At 46.9% G+C, this 12,011-nt stretch overlaps 1 protein-coding gene across 1 annotated transcript in view; it reads right to left on the bottom strand.

Moving 5' to 3' along the window:
- rnf213b (ring finger protein 213b) overlaps window positions 1-12,011 on the bottom strand; it is a 29,106-nt gene that overhangs the window by 840 nt on the left and 16,255 nt on the right. Inside the window, exons 31-64 of the mRNA XM_062413709.1 lie at window positions 11,912-11,955; window positions 11,669-11,825; window positions 11,439-11,574; window positions 10,667-10,855; window positions 10,448-10,581; window positions 9,948-10,123; window positions 9,664-9,867; window positions 9,392-9,579; window positions 9,194-9,314; window positions 8,779-8,879; window positions 8,442-8,618; window positions 8,068-8,213; window positions 7,880-7,979; window positions 7,481-7,595; window positions 6,834-7,038; window positions 6,551-6,741; window positions 6,238-6,354; window positions 6,010-6,111; window positions 5,577-5,819; window positions 5,044-5,125; window positions 4,936-4,970; window positions 4,736-4,839; window positions 4,505-4,649; window positions 4,165-4,330; window positions 3,993-4,087; window positions 3,664-3,912; window positions 3,429-3,555; window positions 3,201-3,284; window positions 2,547-2,730; window positions 2,257-2,458; window positions 2,083-2,160; window positions 1,711-1,908; window positions 884-973; window positions 352-530 (exon numbers count right to left, since the gene is read on the bottom strand). Of these exons, the coding sequence (XP_062269693.1) occupies window positions 352-530; window positions 884-973; window positions 1,711-1,908; window positions 2,083-2,160; window positions 2,257-2,458; window positions 2,547-2,730; window positions 3,201-3,284; window positions 3,429-3,555; window positions 3,664-3,912; window positions 3,993-4,087; window positions 4,165-4,330; window positions 4,505-4,649; window positions 4,736-4,839; window positions 4,936-4,970; window positions 5,044-5,125; window positions 5,577-5,819; window positions 6,010-6,111; window positions 6,238-6,354; window positions 6,551-6,741; window positions 6,834-7,038; window positions 7,481-7,595; window positions 7,880-7,979; window positions 8,068-8,213; window positions 8,442-8,618; window positions 8,779-8,879; window positions 9,194-9,314; window positions 9,392-9,579; window positions 9,664-9,867; window positions 9,948-10,123; window positions 10,448-10,581; window positions 10,667-10,855; window positions 11,439-11,574; window positions 11,669-11,825; window positions 11,912-11,955 (4,864 nt within the window). The remainder of the gene's footprint in view (window positions 1-351; window positions 531-883; window positions 974-1,710; window positions 1,909-2,082; window positions 2,161-2,256; window positions 2,459-2,546; window positions 2,731-3,200; window positions 3,285-3,428; window positions 3,556-3,663; window positions 3,913-3,992; window positions 4,088-4,164; window positions 4,331-4,504; window positions 4,650-4,735; window positions 4,840-4,935; window positions 4,971-5,043; window positions 5,126-5,576; window positions 5,820-6,009; window positions 6,112-6,237; window positions 6,355-6,550; window positions 6,742-6,833; window positions 7,039-7,480; window positions 7,596-7,879; window positions 7,980-8,067; window positions 8,214-8,441; window positions 8,619-8,778; window positions 8,880-9,193; window positions 9,315-9,391; window positions 9,580-9,663; window positions 9,868-9,947; window positions 10,124-10,447; window positions 10,582-10,666; window positions 10,856-11,438; window positions 11,575-11,668; window positions 11,826-11,911; window positions 11,956-12,011) is intronic.

The following is a 12,011-nucleotide window of genomic DNA, read 5'->3' as shown; positions in this document are numbered from 1 at the left end:
CTTTCCCCTGACAGATGGCTGGAGGGTCACGCTCTCATCCTGGAAGTCAAAAGGCTCCACATCCCAGGGGAGCGGCCGGGTGAGACCTCCACACTTTACTCTGATTAAAACTGTCTGGGATCTGTGGATTCCTTTGGACCAGGGTGGTAATCTCTGACGTGAAAAGAGGCACACTTCTTTGACTCATGATCTTTGTGTTTTTACAAACACCCTTTGGAGAAATTTGTGTCAATACTGCAAATGTTTTAGGAATGTTTGACCATTTGGTGCATCTCCTCCAACAGAAACTACACTGACAGAAGGTGAATGAGTGTCTCTACAGATGGGTGAATACAAAAGGCTTGTGCTTACTCCCAGTTTGGTTGGTAACCCTGGTCCATTACGGCATCGCTCGTCTTCAGCAGCAGAATTTCATGAAGCTCCAAAGAAAACGTGTCGACGTCTGTGACAGCGAGGAAAACCTTCAGCCCTCTCCTCTCGTCCTCGGACAGCTTCAGCTGGAACCTTGGGGGCAGTTTCTGAAACGGGTCCTGAAAGAGAATCACAGATTTACGTTTAATTGATGTCTAATTCACTTCCACGACTATTTGCATCAATGCAGAAACCGCCGCGAACACAGAATTCCTCGAAGTCGTTTCATTGGGGTCAATCTGTGGGCGCCTGCCGTGTCAGATGGCACACGTCCAACGGATTACAGCCCAGAAAATGTAACTCTCCGTGGTGTTGGGGTCAGGCTCTGGCAGCCAGCAGGGGTCATGAGTGATTATGTGGTCCTCGCGGATAGAGTTTCTCTCATGGATTTAACAGTTTCAGTCTGTGAAGGGGTTTGGTTCAAATATTTCTTCTGTCCACATCCAATAACTCTGTTTTTATTGATACTCACTTGTTTTCTGTTCAGCATGAGCTCGGATTTCCAACAAGTCAGGAGCTGCCAGGTGAATATGCTGTGTTCCAGTTTGCATTCTCCAAGACCCTAAAATAAAAAGATTCATGTTTTTAAAAGGTCACAGAAAACCACCGCTGCTCTTTGTGCAGGTTTTATCTCCTGAACTGATCTTTTTTTGAAAGCAATTTATCTTTACAGCAGGAATCAGCCTCCAGTCATTTCTCTGTGACCTGAACAATCTGCACTTTCAGATACGTTATCGTGGCAAGATGATGCAGAATGTAGAGTTTACACATTGGAAAACTATACTAGTAAATTCAACTTTTCCACTGAGGTGAGTTAAATCATGCGTGCAAATTTCTAGCATCTGCTGATTTTCATATTTAATAGAAATCAATAGAAGAAGACAAAATACACATTTTATAAAACATGAAAACCAATGTTCCTCTGCTTTCAGTCATGCACTGAACTCTGGATTGACTCCTGACATTATCCGGAGGGGCTGCATGTGAGGAAGCAAACGTTCTCCAGAGTCTCAGGACTTTTTCCAGAGTGAAAGACAAACTCCAGAGAAAGAACGGACCCCATTGCTTTTTAGTCTTGTAAATCTTGTTATGTGATATAGCAACAGAGAAGATCAGAGTCAGATATAAACTGTTAAAATTTGATTATGAAATAACGTGTAAGTGAACAATTCTATAAATGGGACTTTCATTGAGAGAAAGACAACAAGAGAGGGTTGTTTTTTTACAAGATGAGATCGAATCCCTTTCTTTGCATAGTGGTGTTTCAGTGGAAATAGCTGTGGGTCTGGAGGCTTCTACCTTGGCTACAGTGCTGGAAATCTGTGGGCGCATCTGCAAAGAGTCAGTGAGGTAGGATGAAAGTTGACCCTGAGGATCACCGCCCATCTTGCCAAGGAAGCGAAGGCCGATCTCCACCACGTACACGGCGTCACAAACATCTGTGTACGAGCGCAGCGCCGTCCTCATGGTGCTGCACACAGAACCCTTCAGCGCCTCCTGCAGGACGGACAGGGAAACAGTCAGCAGGGCCAAGGGAAGGAATTTGACCTGTAACAAAGTGGCCTCACACACTCGTACAGGGGAGACTCCTGGGAACATTCTTCAGCTGGCACCACTCAGTTCCAGACTGGTACTGTTACTAATGTTCTGAGGTGAGAGAAATTCTTTTACCTGACAAACCTTCCCTCGGACCTCGGATAGAACCACAGAGAAATCCTGCAGGTGTCTGTTCAGGTACCGCGACGTGTCCTGGTTTTAATCAGAGTGGAAAACGGTGCTGGTGAGAGGAAGGTTTGGTTTTACCTGAGACTGACACACAGACACAGGGTTATATCTCAATTTTACCGCTTTGATCAGAGGTTTTCCAGCCAGGAAGCGGCGGGCGAGCTGCGTTTGGATCCCCATCAGATCGTAGCTGCTGTCCGTCTCCCGGCCTTTCTCCAGGGTGTAGTGACAGTGAGCTAACACCAGAGGCAGCAGCTCTCTCTCTGGGTTGCACAGAGTCAGCTGGGTCTCGGAAATCCTCTCCAACATAACAATGTACTCACTGGGGGAAAGGAAACAGAGTTTAAAAAGAGTTTTAGTTGCTGATCTCTGTGTTGGTTCTGGTCTCATCACGTGGCGGCTGCACGGACCTGTCCTCCTGGCGACTCGCTCTCCTGGCCTCCCTCACCAGGCTGTTGTGAGTCTCCGACAGGAAGGTCACCAGCGTCCGGAGACACGAGCCCGGTCCGCGTCGGGACGGCGTCAGAAACTCCCCGGAGCTCTTGGTTGTCACCTCTCTCTCACACAACTTCACGTCCACACCCAGGTCTGCTGCTACACACACATGCACACACACAAACACATACAGGAGAAAGTAAATTAATATGTGTAGGAATAGGTGTCACATTAAGAATAACAACAAATTACATACAGTTATTTTTTTACTGTTATTTTCTATTTGATTCTTAGCTATCACAATTTATCAAAATATATTGTTATAATATAAATTGTGAATTAAATAGGTATCAAACAATTCACTACATTCACTTTCACTCAATTTAAATCAGGTCATTTATAATAACTATAGATATAAACTATATAGATATGTATATTTAACTTGACAGTTGCCATCATATTCATATTATCACATCGGTCAGTATTTAGCAGTATTTAGATCAGCAGCAGTAACAGAGGTTTGATGTTTGTGATTCTAATCATGTCTGAACTAACTAACCCTAACCCTAACCCTAACCCTAACCCTAACCCAGCATGAACCCATGAGAGGTCACAGGTCAGGTGCTTACAGCTGTTTGCCACCTCGGCTCGGAGGCAGTTCCACACTTTGATGAACGTCATCACTCTCTCCTGCAGCTTCCTCTTCTGGTATCCTGAGGACGACAACCACAGAGGCTCAGGTTGTGTGAGTGTGTGTCTGTGCATGTGTGATATAAGTGCTGGGATCACATTTAACAAAAAGACACACATTAAAATACAATGATAAACGTTCAGTAATAAATGAGACGTTGATTTACCTGCTGGCATCTGCTGCAACATCTCAGCGATAGTCTGAGCTGCAGACGTCTGAGGAAACACCCTCAGCAGGTCTGACTGTAACACAACCAGCTCAGGGAGGTGGTGCAACTGTCTCACACAGTTTATCTGAAACACACACACACACCAGCACACACCACAACATATTCAATGAGAAAAACAACACAAAAGTTGAGTTTGAGACAAACTAAACCTGTGGAATGGGCTCATCGGTACCTTGTTGAGGAACTCGAGCAGCAGAGGTAGAGAGCTGCGTCCCCTCGCCTCCCCCACCAGCTGAGAGAACCTCTCCACTGTCATGATCTCAGGAAGAGTCCAGAAGGACGAGCGGTGTGTCGGGCAGTCGGAGGGGAGCGACAACATGTTCCCCGGATCCCCGAGCACCAGGTTCATCAGGGAGCTTCCAGCAAATCCATCGTCAGCACTGATTCTCTCCTGAGCTTCAGAAAGACTCTTCTGCAAATCCTGGAGGAGAAAAACATTTGATCACAGCGCAAAACAAAATGTAGTCACAGCATTTGAATCAGCAACAGATCATTTCTAACTTGAAGCACTGGCTTGATGGCAACGTCACGGACGAGCTCCTCCCACCGCTGCCGTTCTCCTTTAGAGGACAGATTAGGCATCGGACCTCTGGAACCTGTGGTAACATTCAGCAGAGTCAGCGTTTCTTCACATGAACAGAAGAACTGGACGTGGTCAGAGAGTCAGAATCACCTGAATTGAACTCTGTGCAGACGCTGAGCACCAGATGAACCGTCACCGCCGTGTTGTCCAGGTTCAGATTCAAACTGCGACCCAGCACCCTCATGTCCTTCAGAAGGTGGTTCCACAGGAAGCTGAAGACCTCCGTGGGCCTGGGCTGGATCAAGTCCTCGACTCCCTGCAGCACAGAGAGCAGCAGGAGGTTCACATGATGCCGATCATTACAATCTGGATCTGTAATCCTCTCATCGGTGTGAGAGCAGGGATTATAGATTACAGGATTTTGAGTGAAAACTTTACAAAATCTGAATGTGAAAACTGAAGTGTGGAGCAGATGGAAGTGAGGTCTCACTCTCTGGTTCCTGGTGGCTCCTTGCAGCATGGCGAGGTGCGTGAGCAGCCGCAGGACGCAGGACTGAGCGGAGGTCATCTGTCTCTCAGGAGCCTCAGACCTGCGAGCAGCGTCTCCTAACACGTGTCCCGTCCGAGTCTGATCTCTTCACACCACCGAGGAGAAGCTCAAATGAAATCAACCGGAACACAAACTGTTGGGACCACACTGGTTCGTTTAAAGTGTCATTACCTCCCAGTTGCATGTGGAGTGAAGCCGTGGACTGGGACATGTCTGTTTCCACCGATGGGAATTCCACAGTCAGGGCATTTGGATAAAACCACTGGTCGACCACACTGGGTGAAAACACAGAAGCACAGAATGTATTTAATTTGTAAAGATGACCTCATTCTCAAAGCTTGATGCATTACAGGACAGAAAGAAGCTCTCACCTCTCCCACGAAGCAGATGTGTCCGTTGTCACAGGCTGAGAAGAAGCAGAGAGATATGAGAAGCTGACGAGAGAAGCAACGAGCAGCTTCAGGCTGTGAAACACTTACTGTACGACTGCAGCTTCTGTTCTTTCAGCCACTGCCGGGCTTCAGCCGAGTGATCGTCCGGCATCGTCGGCAGGAAATAGTTCTAGAAGGAAAAAGTTGAATTATACAGAATTGAGATTGGAAATTTGCTGCCGGTTGCCTATTATATTATTTGTTAAAGTTTCCTTTAGAATCTTCAAATGCTTCATGTCTCTAAAATCTGTACAACCTCAGCTAAATGTATGTAAATCAATAAACCAGAATAAATGATAAAATGGGTGAAATTGTGCTATGAATTAAAATAATAACATGTCTATTAGTTATTTAAACTATAAGAGTGCTTCTAGTTGACGTCAGTAAGAGCTGAAAGACAGAGTTCTTAACTTCCTGCTGCAAACTATTATGGTTTATTCTAAAGACCATCACCCCTGGGTAGTTAAGGGAAAGACTGTGGCGCCACCACCTGGTGACAACACATCTTACACTGTACTGCACTTAGTGATGTCATCATGAACGTAAGACATGATGAAGTGAGAGGACAGGTGGAGTCTTACTCTGGCGTTCTGCGGCTCGCAGGCGATCTGGGAGAGAGGAGCCAGTAGCTTATTTCCACTGAGCAGCACCGAGCCCAGATGCACCAGCAGCTCCAGGACGGTCTGTCTCTGAGGACAGAGATCGTGGGAGACACGGAGACGTGAGCCCGGTCCACCGATCTGATTCTGCAGCAGTGACGAGCAGAACTCCCTGAACTTCACCGACTGGATGTTCCTGAGGAGCGGCTGTAGTCTCTCCTTGTCCTGTACGATCACATGGGGCCAAAGCACAGTGAGTCAAGAAGAGACTGATTGCAAACACTTCACAGTGGTTCCACAGACATCTCCCAGTTTCCCAGTGAGACATTATTTAACCTGTGAAACCCAGAACCAGCTCGGAAAGTTCCAGTATCTGGTTTATATGACACAAAGGCCTTGAGACGTGTGCAGCGACCTGTGCTGAGGGCTGTGAGCTGACGTCAGGTGATCTGTAGCGGGAGGTGACGTTCCTGAACAAGGCCAGAGCCACGAGTCGGATCTGAGAACCTCTCAGCTTCTACACAGGAAGAGGAGAACGACACAGAACCAGGAAAGTTCAACACATGAGAGAAATACGACAAGAGAAGTGAAAACTCTGAATTTAGAAGCAGGTGTACAAAAAATGAGATCGATGACCTCTGACCTTTAGTTGTGTCAGGAAGTTGCCGGCTTTGTTTTGCAGCCGAACCTGAGTCACAGCGTCTCTCACTTCTCGGTAGGACGTCCCACAGCACATGAACGGGTCCACGGTGGTCACCACCTGAGGGATCAAACATTCTAGTGTTGAGTTTGGTTTCACTCTTAAAAAGCGTTGTTACGATGTGACAGGTAAGTAGCTCATGGTAGATAATAGAGCACAACAGCTCCATGTTGTGGTTTTATTTATAAACAGTGAGTTTTAAGTTTCTAAGTTTCTAAGTTTACACCATGTGAATGTGAATGTGTGGGCCCGGTACCTCCAGCCGGGGGAGCTCTTTGGGGAACAGCCATGCGCAGGTCGGTCTGTTCATCAGCGACAGGATGCAGTCGATCCCAGAGAGGCGGTGCAGCGCTCGCAGCAGGTAAACCCTGAACCAGTCATTAGCACAGTACTCACACACCGCTCTCACCTGCTGCAGGAACTGATCCTCCACCTTTTCAACTGCACCTGAAGAAACACACACCACAGCCTCATATGTTTCCACGGAACAGATCAGATCCATCAGACCTTCATCATGAAGTTCAGTCAGCTCCACTCACCCTGAACTGTGACCTTCTCCAGGAGCCGTGCAGCCGAGCTCAGACAGATTCTCAGTCGGGCCATGTCCAGCAGGAACTCTGCCGGCTCGGCAGCTCGGTCTGCCGCCTGCTTCCTGGCCAGCCGGCTCAGGAACCGGATCTCTGCTCTCATCCATCGTTCTCCTCTCTCGTCTTCTTCTCTCGCGTCCGAGCACAACAGAGAGTCCTGAGAAAGATCGTGAGAACGTGACACCTCAATTCTGCTTCAATACCAGGAGGTGATGTTGTTATTACAGGCTGGATGGAAGGATGGATTGGAAGGATGGATGGAAGGATGGAAGGATGGATGGAAGGAAGGAAGGATTGAAGGATGGATAGATGGATGGACAGAAGGATGGAAGGATAGATGGATGCAAGGATGGATGGAAGGAAGGATGGAAGGATTGAAGGATGGAAGGATGGAAGGATAGATGGATGGAAGAATGGAAGGATGGAAGGATGGAAGGATTGAAGGATGGAAGGATAGATGGCTGGAAGGATGGATGGATGGAAGGATGGAAGGATGGAAGCATGGATAGATGGAGGATGAAAGGATAGAAGGATGAAAGGCTAGAAGGATGGAAGGATGGAAGGATAGAAGGATGGATATGGGCACCAGGGCGTTCTACCTGGAAACAGTTGACAAACAGCAGGTAGAGCTCTGTGCGGTCTTCTCTGTCAAGTAGAAGTTTCTCCTCCAGGTTCTTCAGATAGATTTCAATGTGAGTCTTTGCCTGATCAAAGCTGACAGATGCACAACAGAGAAACAACATCAGCTGCTTACTTTAATCTGACCTTTACATTTTAATTTCCAATTGTTAATTCAAATTTTGTAAATTTCTAAGTACCAGGTGCATGTTTCAGTAATTATTTAAATTAAAGGGAAATTCTGAACTTTCTAATGTTGGTGGTTTTGTTTCTAAATGAGGTTGAAGCTCTAGCTCCACCCGGGCTCGTTGGAGCTCTAGCTCCACCCGGGCTTGTTGGAGCTCTAGCTCCACCCGGGCTCGTTGGATTCACGTCCCCACCAGTACTGCAGCAGCAGCTTGGGGAGAACGGATCGAACCACCGGAGAGTTGTCCACACACTCCAGGAAGGGAGTGAGCTCTCTGGTCCTGTACACGTCTCCTGCATCACACAAAATAATGAAAAGTCTGGATGAACCAAATCAAAGCATCATATAGTTCAAACCCTGCGCTGCTTCCTTTCCACCGACCATTAGCAGAGACCAGTAAGGAGAAGAGGAGCTCCACCACCCCCGCTCCAGGCTCCTGCCCTTCGGACAGACAGAACCTGGACACCACCTCCAGGAAGAAGGAGTTACAGCAGCTCCTGATCTCTCTGTGCTGCTGCAGAGCGACTCTGAGACACAGAGACATATTCATGTTCTTGTTATTTTCATTATGAAGACTCTCAGTTTACAGTTTCAGTAAATAATGCTCTGACAATTCTGCTTTAATATAAAAAATGTAACGTAGATGCTGTTTGTGAATTTCTACATAATAAATACATATAATCTTTAGGATGCAGTTTCCAATGATGCATTGTGAATCACCACATTTCTACAAACACTGTTTATCTCTAACTCACTTAATGGTGTCAGAAACCGTCGGCTTGAAGTCGGGGGGGACGTCTGCTCTGCATTTAGGACACAAGCGTCTGTCCTGGATGCAGCGTTGGAGACACGGCAGGCAGAGGACGTGCAGACAGGGCAGAGCTGACGGCTCGCTGAGCTCCAGTAGGCAAACTGGGCAGGAAATACCAAACCTGTACATCACAAGTTAGACATTGGGTAAATCTTATTTTGTAAAAGTTGCTTAAAATAGAAAAAGTGATATTTTTCGCTGCAGTGCTTTTTAAATGAGATCAGGTGCTCCTGTGAGTATATTCAAGTTTGGAAGAGTAGCGTTTAAAAGCAGCGTCTGACCTCAGATCTCTGCTGATGCACTCTTTGTGGAAGGAGTTGAGGATCCGGATCAGCTGCTGCAGCGTGTCCACGCTCCTCATGTCAGGTGACTCCTGCATCAGCTGTGACAGAGCCAGAAGAACAAGATCTGAACACACGTCTGGACGACTGTGTTTCCTGCCCTCAGCAAGAAAACTCCACTAAAGCTCCCTTGAAATAAAGAGTGCCTCAGCTAAAATAAAATAAATAACAATTTATGAAATGTTCATATCAATTCAAGAACATGTCAGAAATAAAATACCTTCAGGGAAAAACTGCAGAGAAGCTTCTTCATGTAGCGAATGTAAATAAATCAAAAATGCCACATAAATGGATCAGGAGACTCGCTCTGGTTGGAACTAAACACCAAACTAAAGAGTAAAAGCATTGGACGTACGTTCAGGTGAAGGTTGCAGTGTTTGAGAGACAGCTCCTTCAGTCGAGAGTCGTCCGGCTCAACTTCAAAAACCACGTGTTGGATGAAAGACGCAACAACCAGCATCCCATGCCACAGCAGCCTGAGGACACATTCTCAATAAGCCTCAGAAACACAGGACATCGGTCTCATCCTCTCACTGCACGTGTCCAGACTCACCTGATGGAGTCCAGATGCTGCCGACAGCCAGAACTGCAGAGGGCGCTGTAGGTCGGACCAAACGCTCGGTCCAGACACGGCTGCAGGAACTCCACTCTGCTCACAAAGGACTCGCACGCCTGCAGCGAAGTCACAGTCAGAAGTTTCATCTGCTCAACACAGACGCCGAGAGCCAGAATGTCCTCCACCTGTCAGAGGCAACGACATGGGACCTGTTGGTGATGACGAGGAGGAGGAAGAGGTTGAACATGAAGCCAAAACGTTTCTCTCACCATTTCTTGGGGCTCCTTCTCTGACCCCCGCTGAGAGACATCGGCAGCTAGGTGTGGCTGCAGCAGGAATATGTGGCAGAGCGTGTCCAGTCTGGAGGCAAAATGTTTGGCAGCCGCCATTACCCAGGCCGGAGAGAGGTCAGGGACGGCGCCCGTGGACGTCTGAAGCTCGGACACGCAACCCAACATGGCTGTGGTCAACACCTGCGTGACACGTGGAAGGTTCAGACTGTGACCTTCTCTCAAAATGTCTAACGGAAACATGTGACAGGTGATGACCGTACCCTCCGCTCCTCCTCGGTCTTGATCTTCAGAGACAGCAGCAGGAAGTCTCTCAGGTAGCGATGGTGACACGTCAGCCGCTCCTCGTCGGACAGCTTGTGTAAGTGAGCGCCGAGCCGGCTGCTGTTGAACGAGCTCACAAACTGGAGGACCCTCTCTGTGCCGCCCTCTTTAGTTACTAAAGAACAGATTTAAGAGACAGAGAAATATATACTTCAACTTCACTTCTATACTTAATTCAACGGAGTATTGGGCCATAATCCCACGAGATAAAATATTATAATATTGAGAGAATAAAGTCTTAATTTAACAGGACAAGAGTCATGATCTTATGAGAATACCTTTCATTATGTGGAACCTGTACTGAAGTATAACTTAACAAGATGTTCCACATTCCTCATGAGGCCACAGGAGACGGACTCATCTCCTCAAACTCCTTCAAGTGGAGTCAAGTGGCTCTAACTATAACTTCAGGATCTATTCCGGAGTTTTGAGTCCAAACCTGGAAGGAATTCAGATTCTGCCCACAGACTCTCCAGATGCATGGTGATGATCCAGCTGAACGGAGCAGAGCAGGGCTGTTCTTCACCATCCAGCATGAAGAAGTGCTGCACCAGCACCTCCTGGTCCGACTCACTGTGGAACATAACAATCAACACACACAGCTGATTAGTTTACATTTTAATTAACGGAATTGAACATAAATGTGAACCCACCATACCTTGATCTTTGAGGAGGTGTTAGGTCTAAGATCTGTGAATCGTCCAGGATGTCCAGCCACAGTGTGGTCAGGCCGGGGCCGAGTGTCGGGTCAGAGAGCAGGTCCAGATTTGAGTATCTGTCCATCGCCTCTAACATACTGGCCAGGATGGGAATCACAGTGGCCTGAAGACAGCGCCACAGGGTGTGTCTGCCGGGTGGAGACAGGGAGAGTTAGAGAGTTCTGATGAAGGTTGACAGCTTCAGGATATTGGATGTAAATCAGTCACTGATTAATTATCAGATAAATCACTGAGGTTTCACTGTTGTTCAGGGAAATCTCTGCCAACACCTCCCTCTCTTTGTGGCTCAGGGTGTACAGCGGGTCGTCCTCTAACCAGAAGGTCAGTGATTCGATAGAAAAACTCCTGCCCACACAACATATATTTCTATACTACTACATTTATTATCGTTTATTTATGAATCTCCACGTGATAACACACGATCGAGCCACAACATAACTCTACCAATGCTGTACAACCCTCCAACATTGTTCTATTATTCTAATATTACATGTTTTTCCCTTGGTGCTAGTTTGGATTAAAACAAAGTGAAAATGTTCCAAATGGCCTATTTCCCCATCTTGTTAGAAATTCTTAATAAATTCTAGGATCCACAGCCAAATCAGTTGTTCCTATAATGATGATTCTTTCCACACGTTGTCATTAAAAACCATTAAAGATCAACAACCTATGACCATGAATAAAGAGTTTGTGCCACATGAAGAGTTTTACCTCAGAGTTCCTCCCTCCTGCAGAGCCTGTCGTTTCTTGGCTTCTCTGCTCACCCACTCCTGAGGACCATCCATCCACTCCTCTGTTCTGGCCAAGGCCTCAGCCAGTCGCCTCAGCAGCACCCTCTGGAAGTGAGCTTCAAGTAAAGATGGAGGTTTAAACACCAGAGACCGATGCTGACGGACGGTCTGAGTGCTACATCTAAATTCAAATGAATAGTAGATATTTACCTCCTACGTGCCCTTGAGCACTTCCCAGTAGAGACAGCAGGAGGTGTACCCGCTTCATACTTCGTGATTCCACACCAACAGGGTCCCTCAGCAAACCCACAGCTTTCTGAATACATGATGTCACTAAGGCCAGGCTGTGGAGCTGGGCTCTGTCCGCCTGCACACAAACACAATCACATTTCAATCAGGCGAAAATATGAATGAAGATGTGTTTAATTCAAAGTGAATTTCAGTTACATTCACCTGGGAGTCTTCTGTGTTCCTCGCAGTGTCTTCGTCTTCATGGTCTGATAACGATCAATAACACAGCTTGATTTTTAATTGGAAATTGTTGGAAGGACAA

The sequence above is a fragment of the Platichthys flesus genome, chromosome 20 (genome assembly GCF_949316205.1).
Source record: "Platichthys flesus chromosome 20, fPlaFle2.1, whole genome shotgun sequence".
Lineage (NCBI taxonomy): Eukaryota > Metazoa > Chordata > Actinopteri > Pleuronectiformes > Pleuronectidae > Platichthys > Platichthys flesus.
The sequence above is the reverse complement of the archived record's forward strand: the minus strand, read 5'-3'. Positions and strand labels throughout refer to the sequence as shown.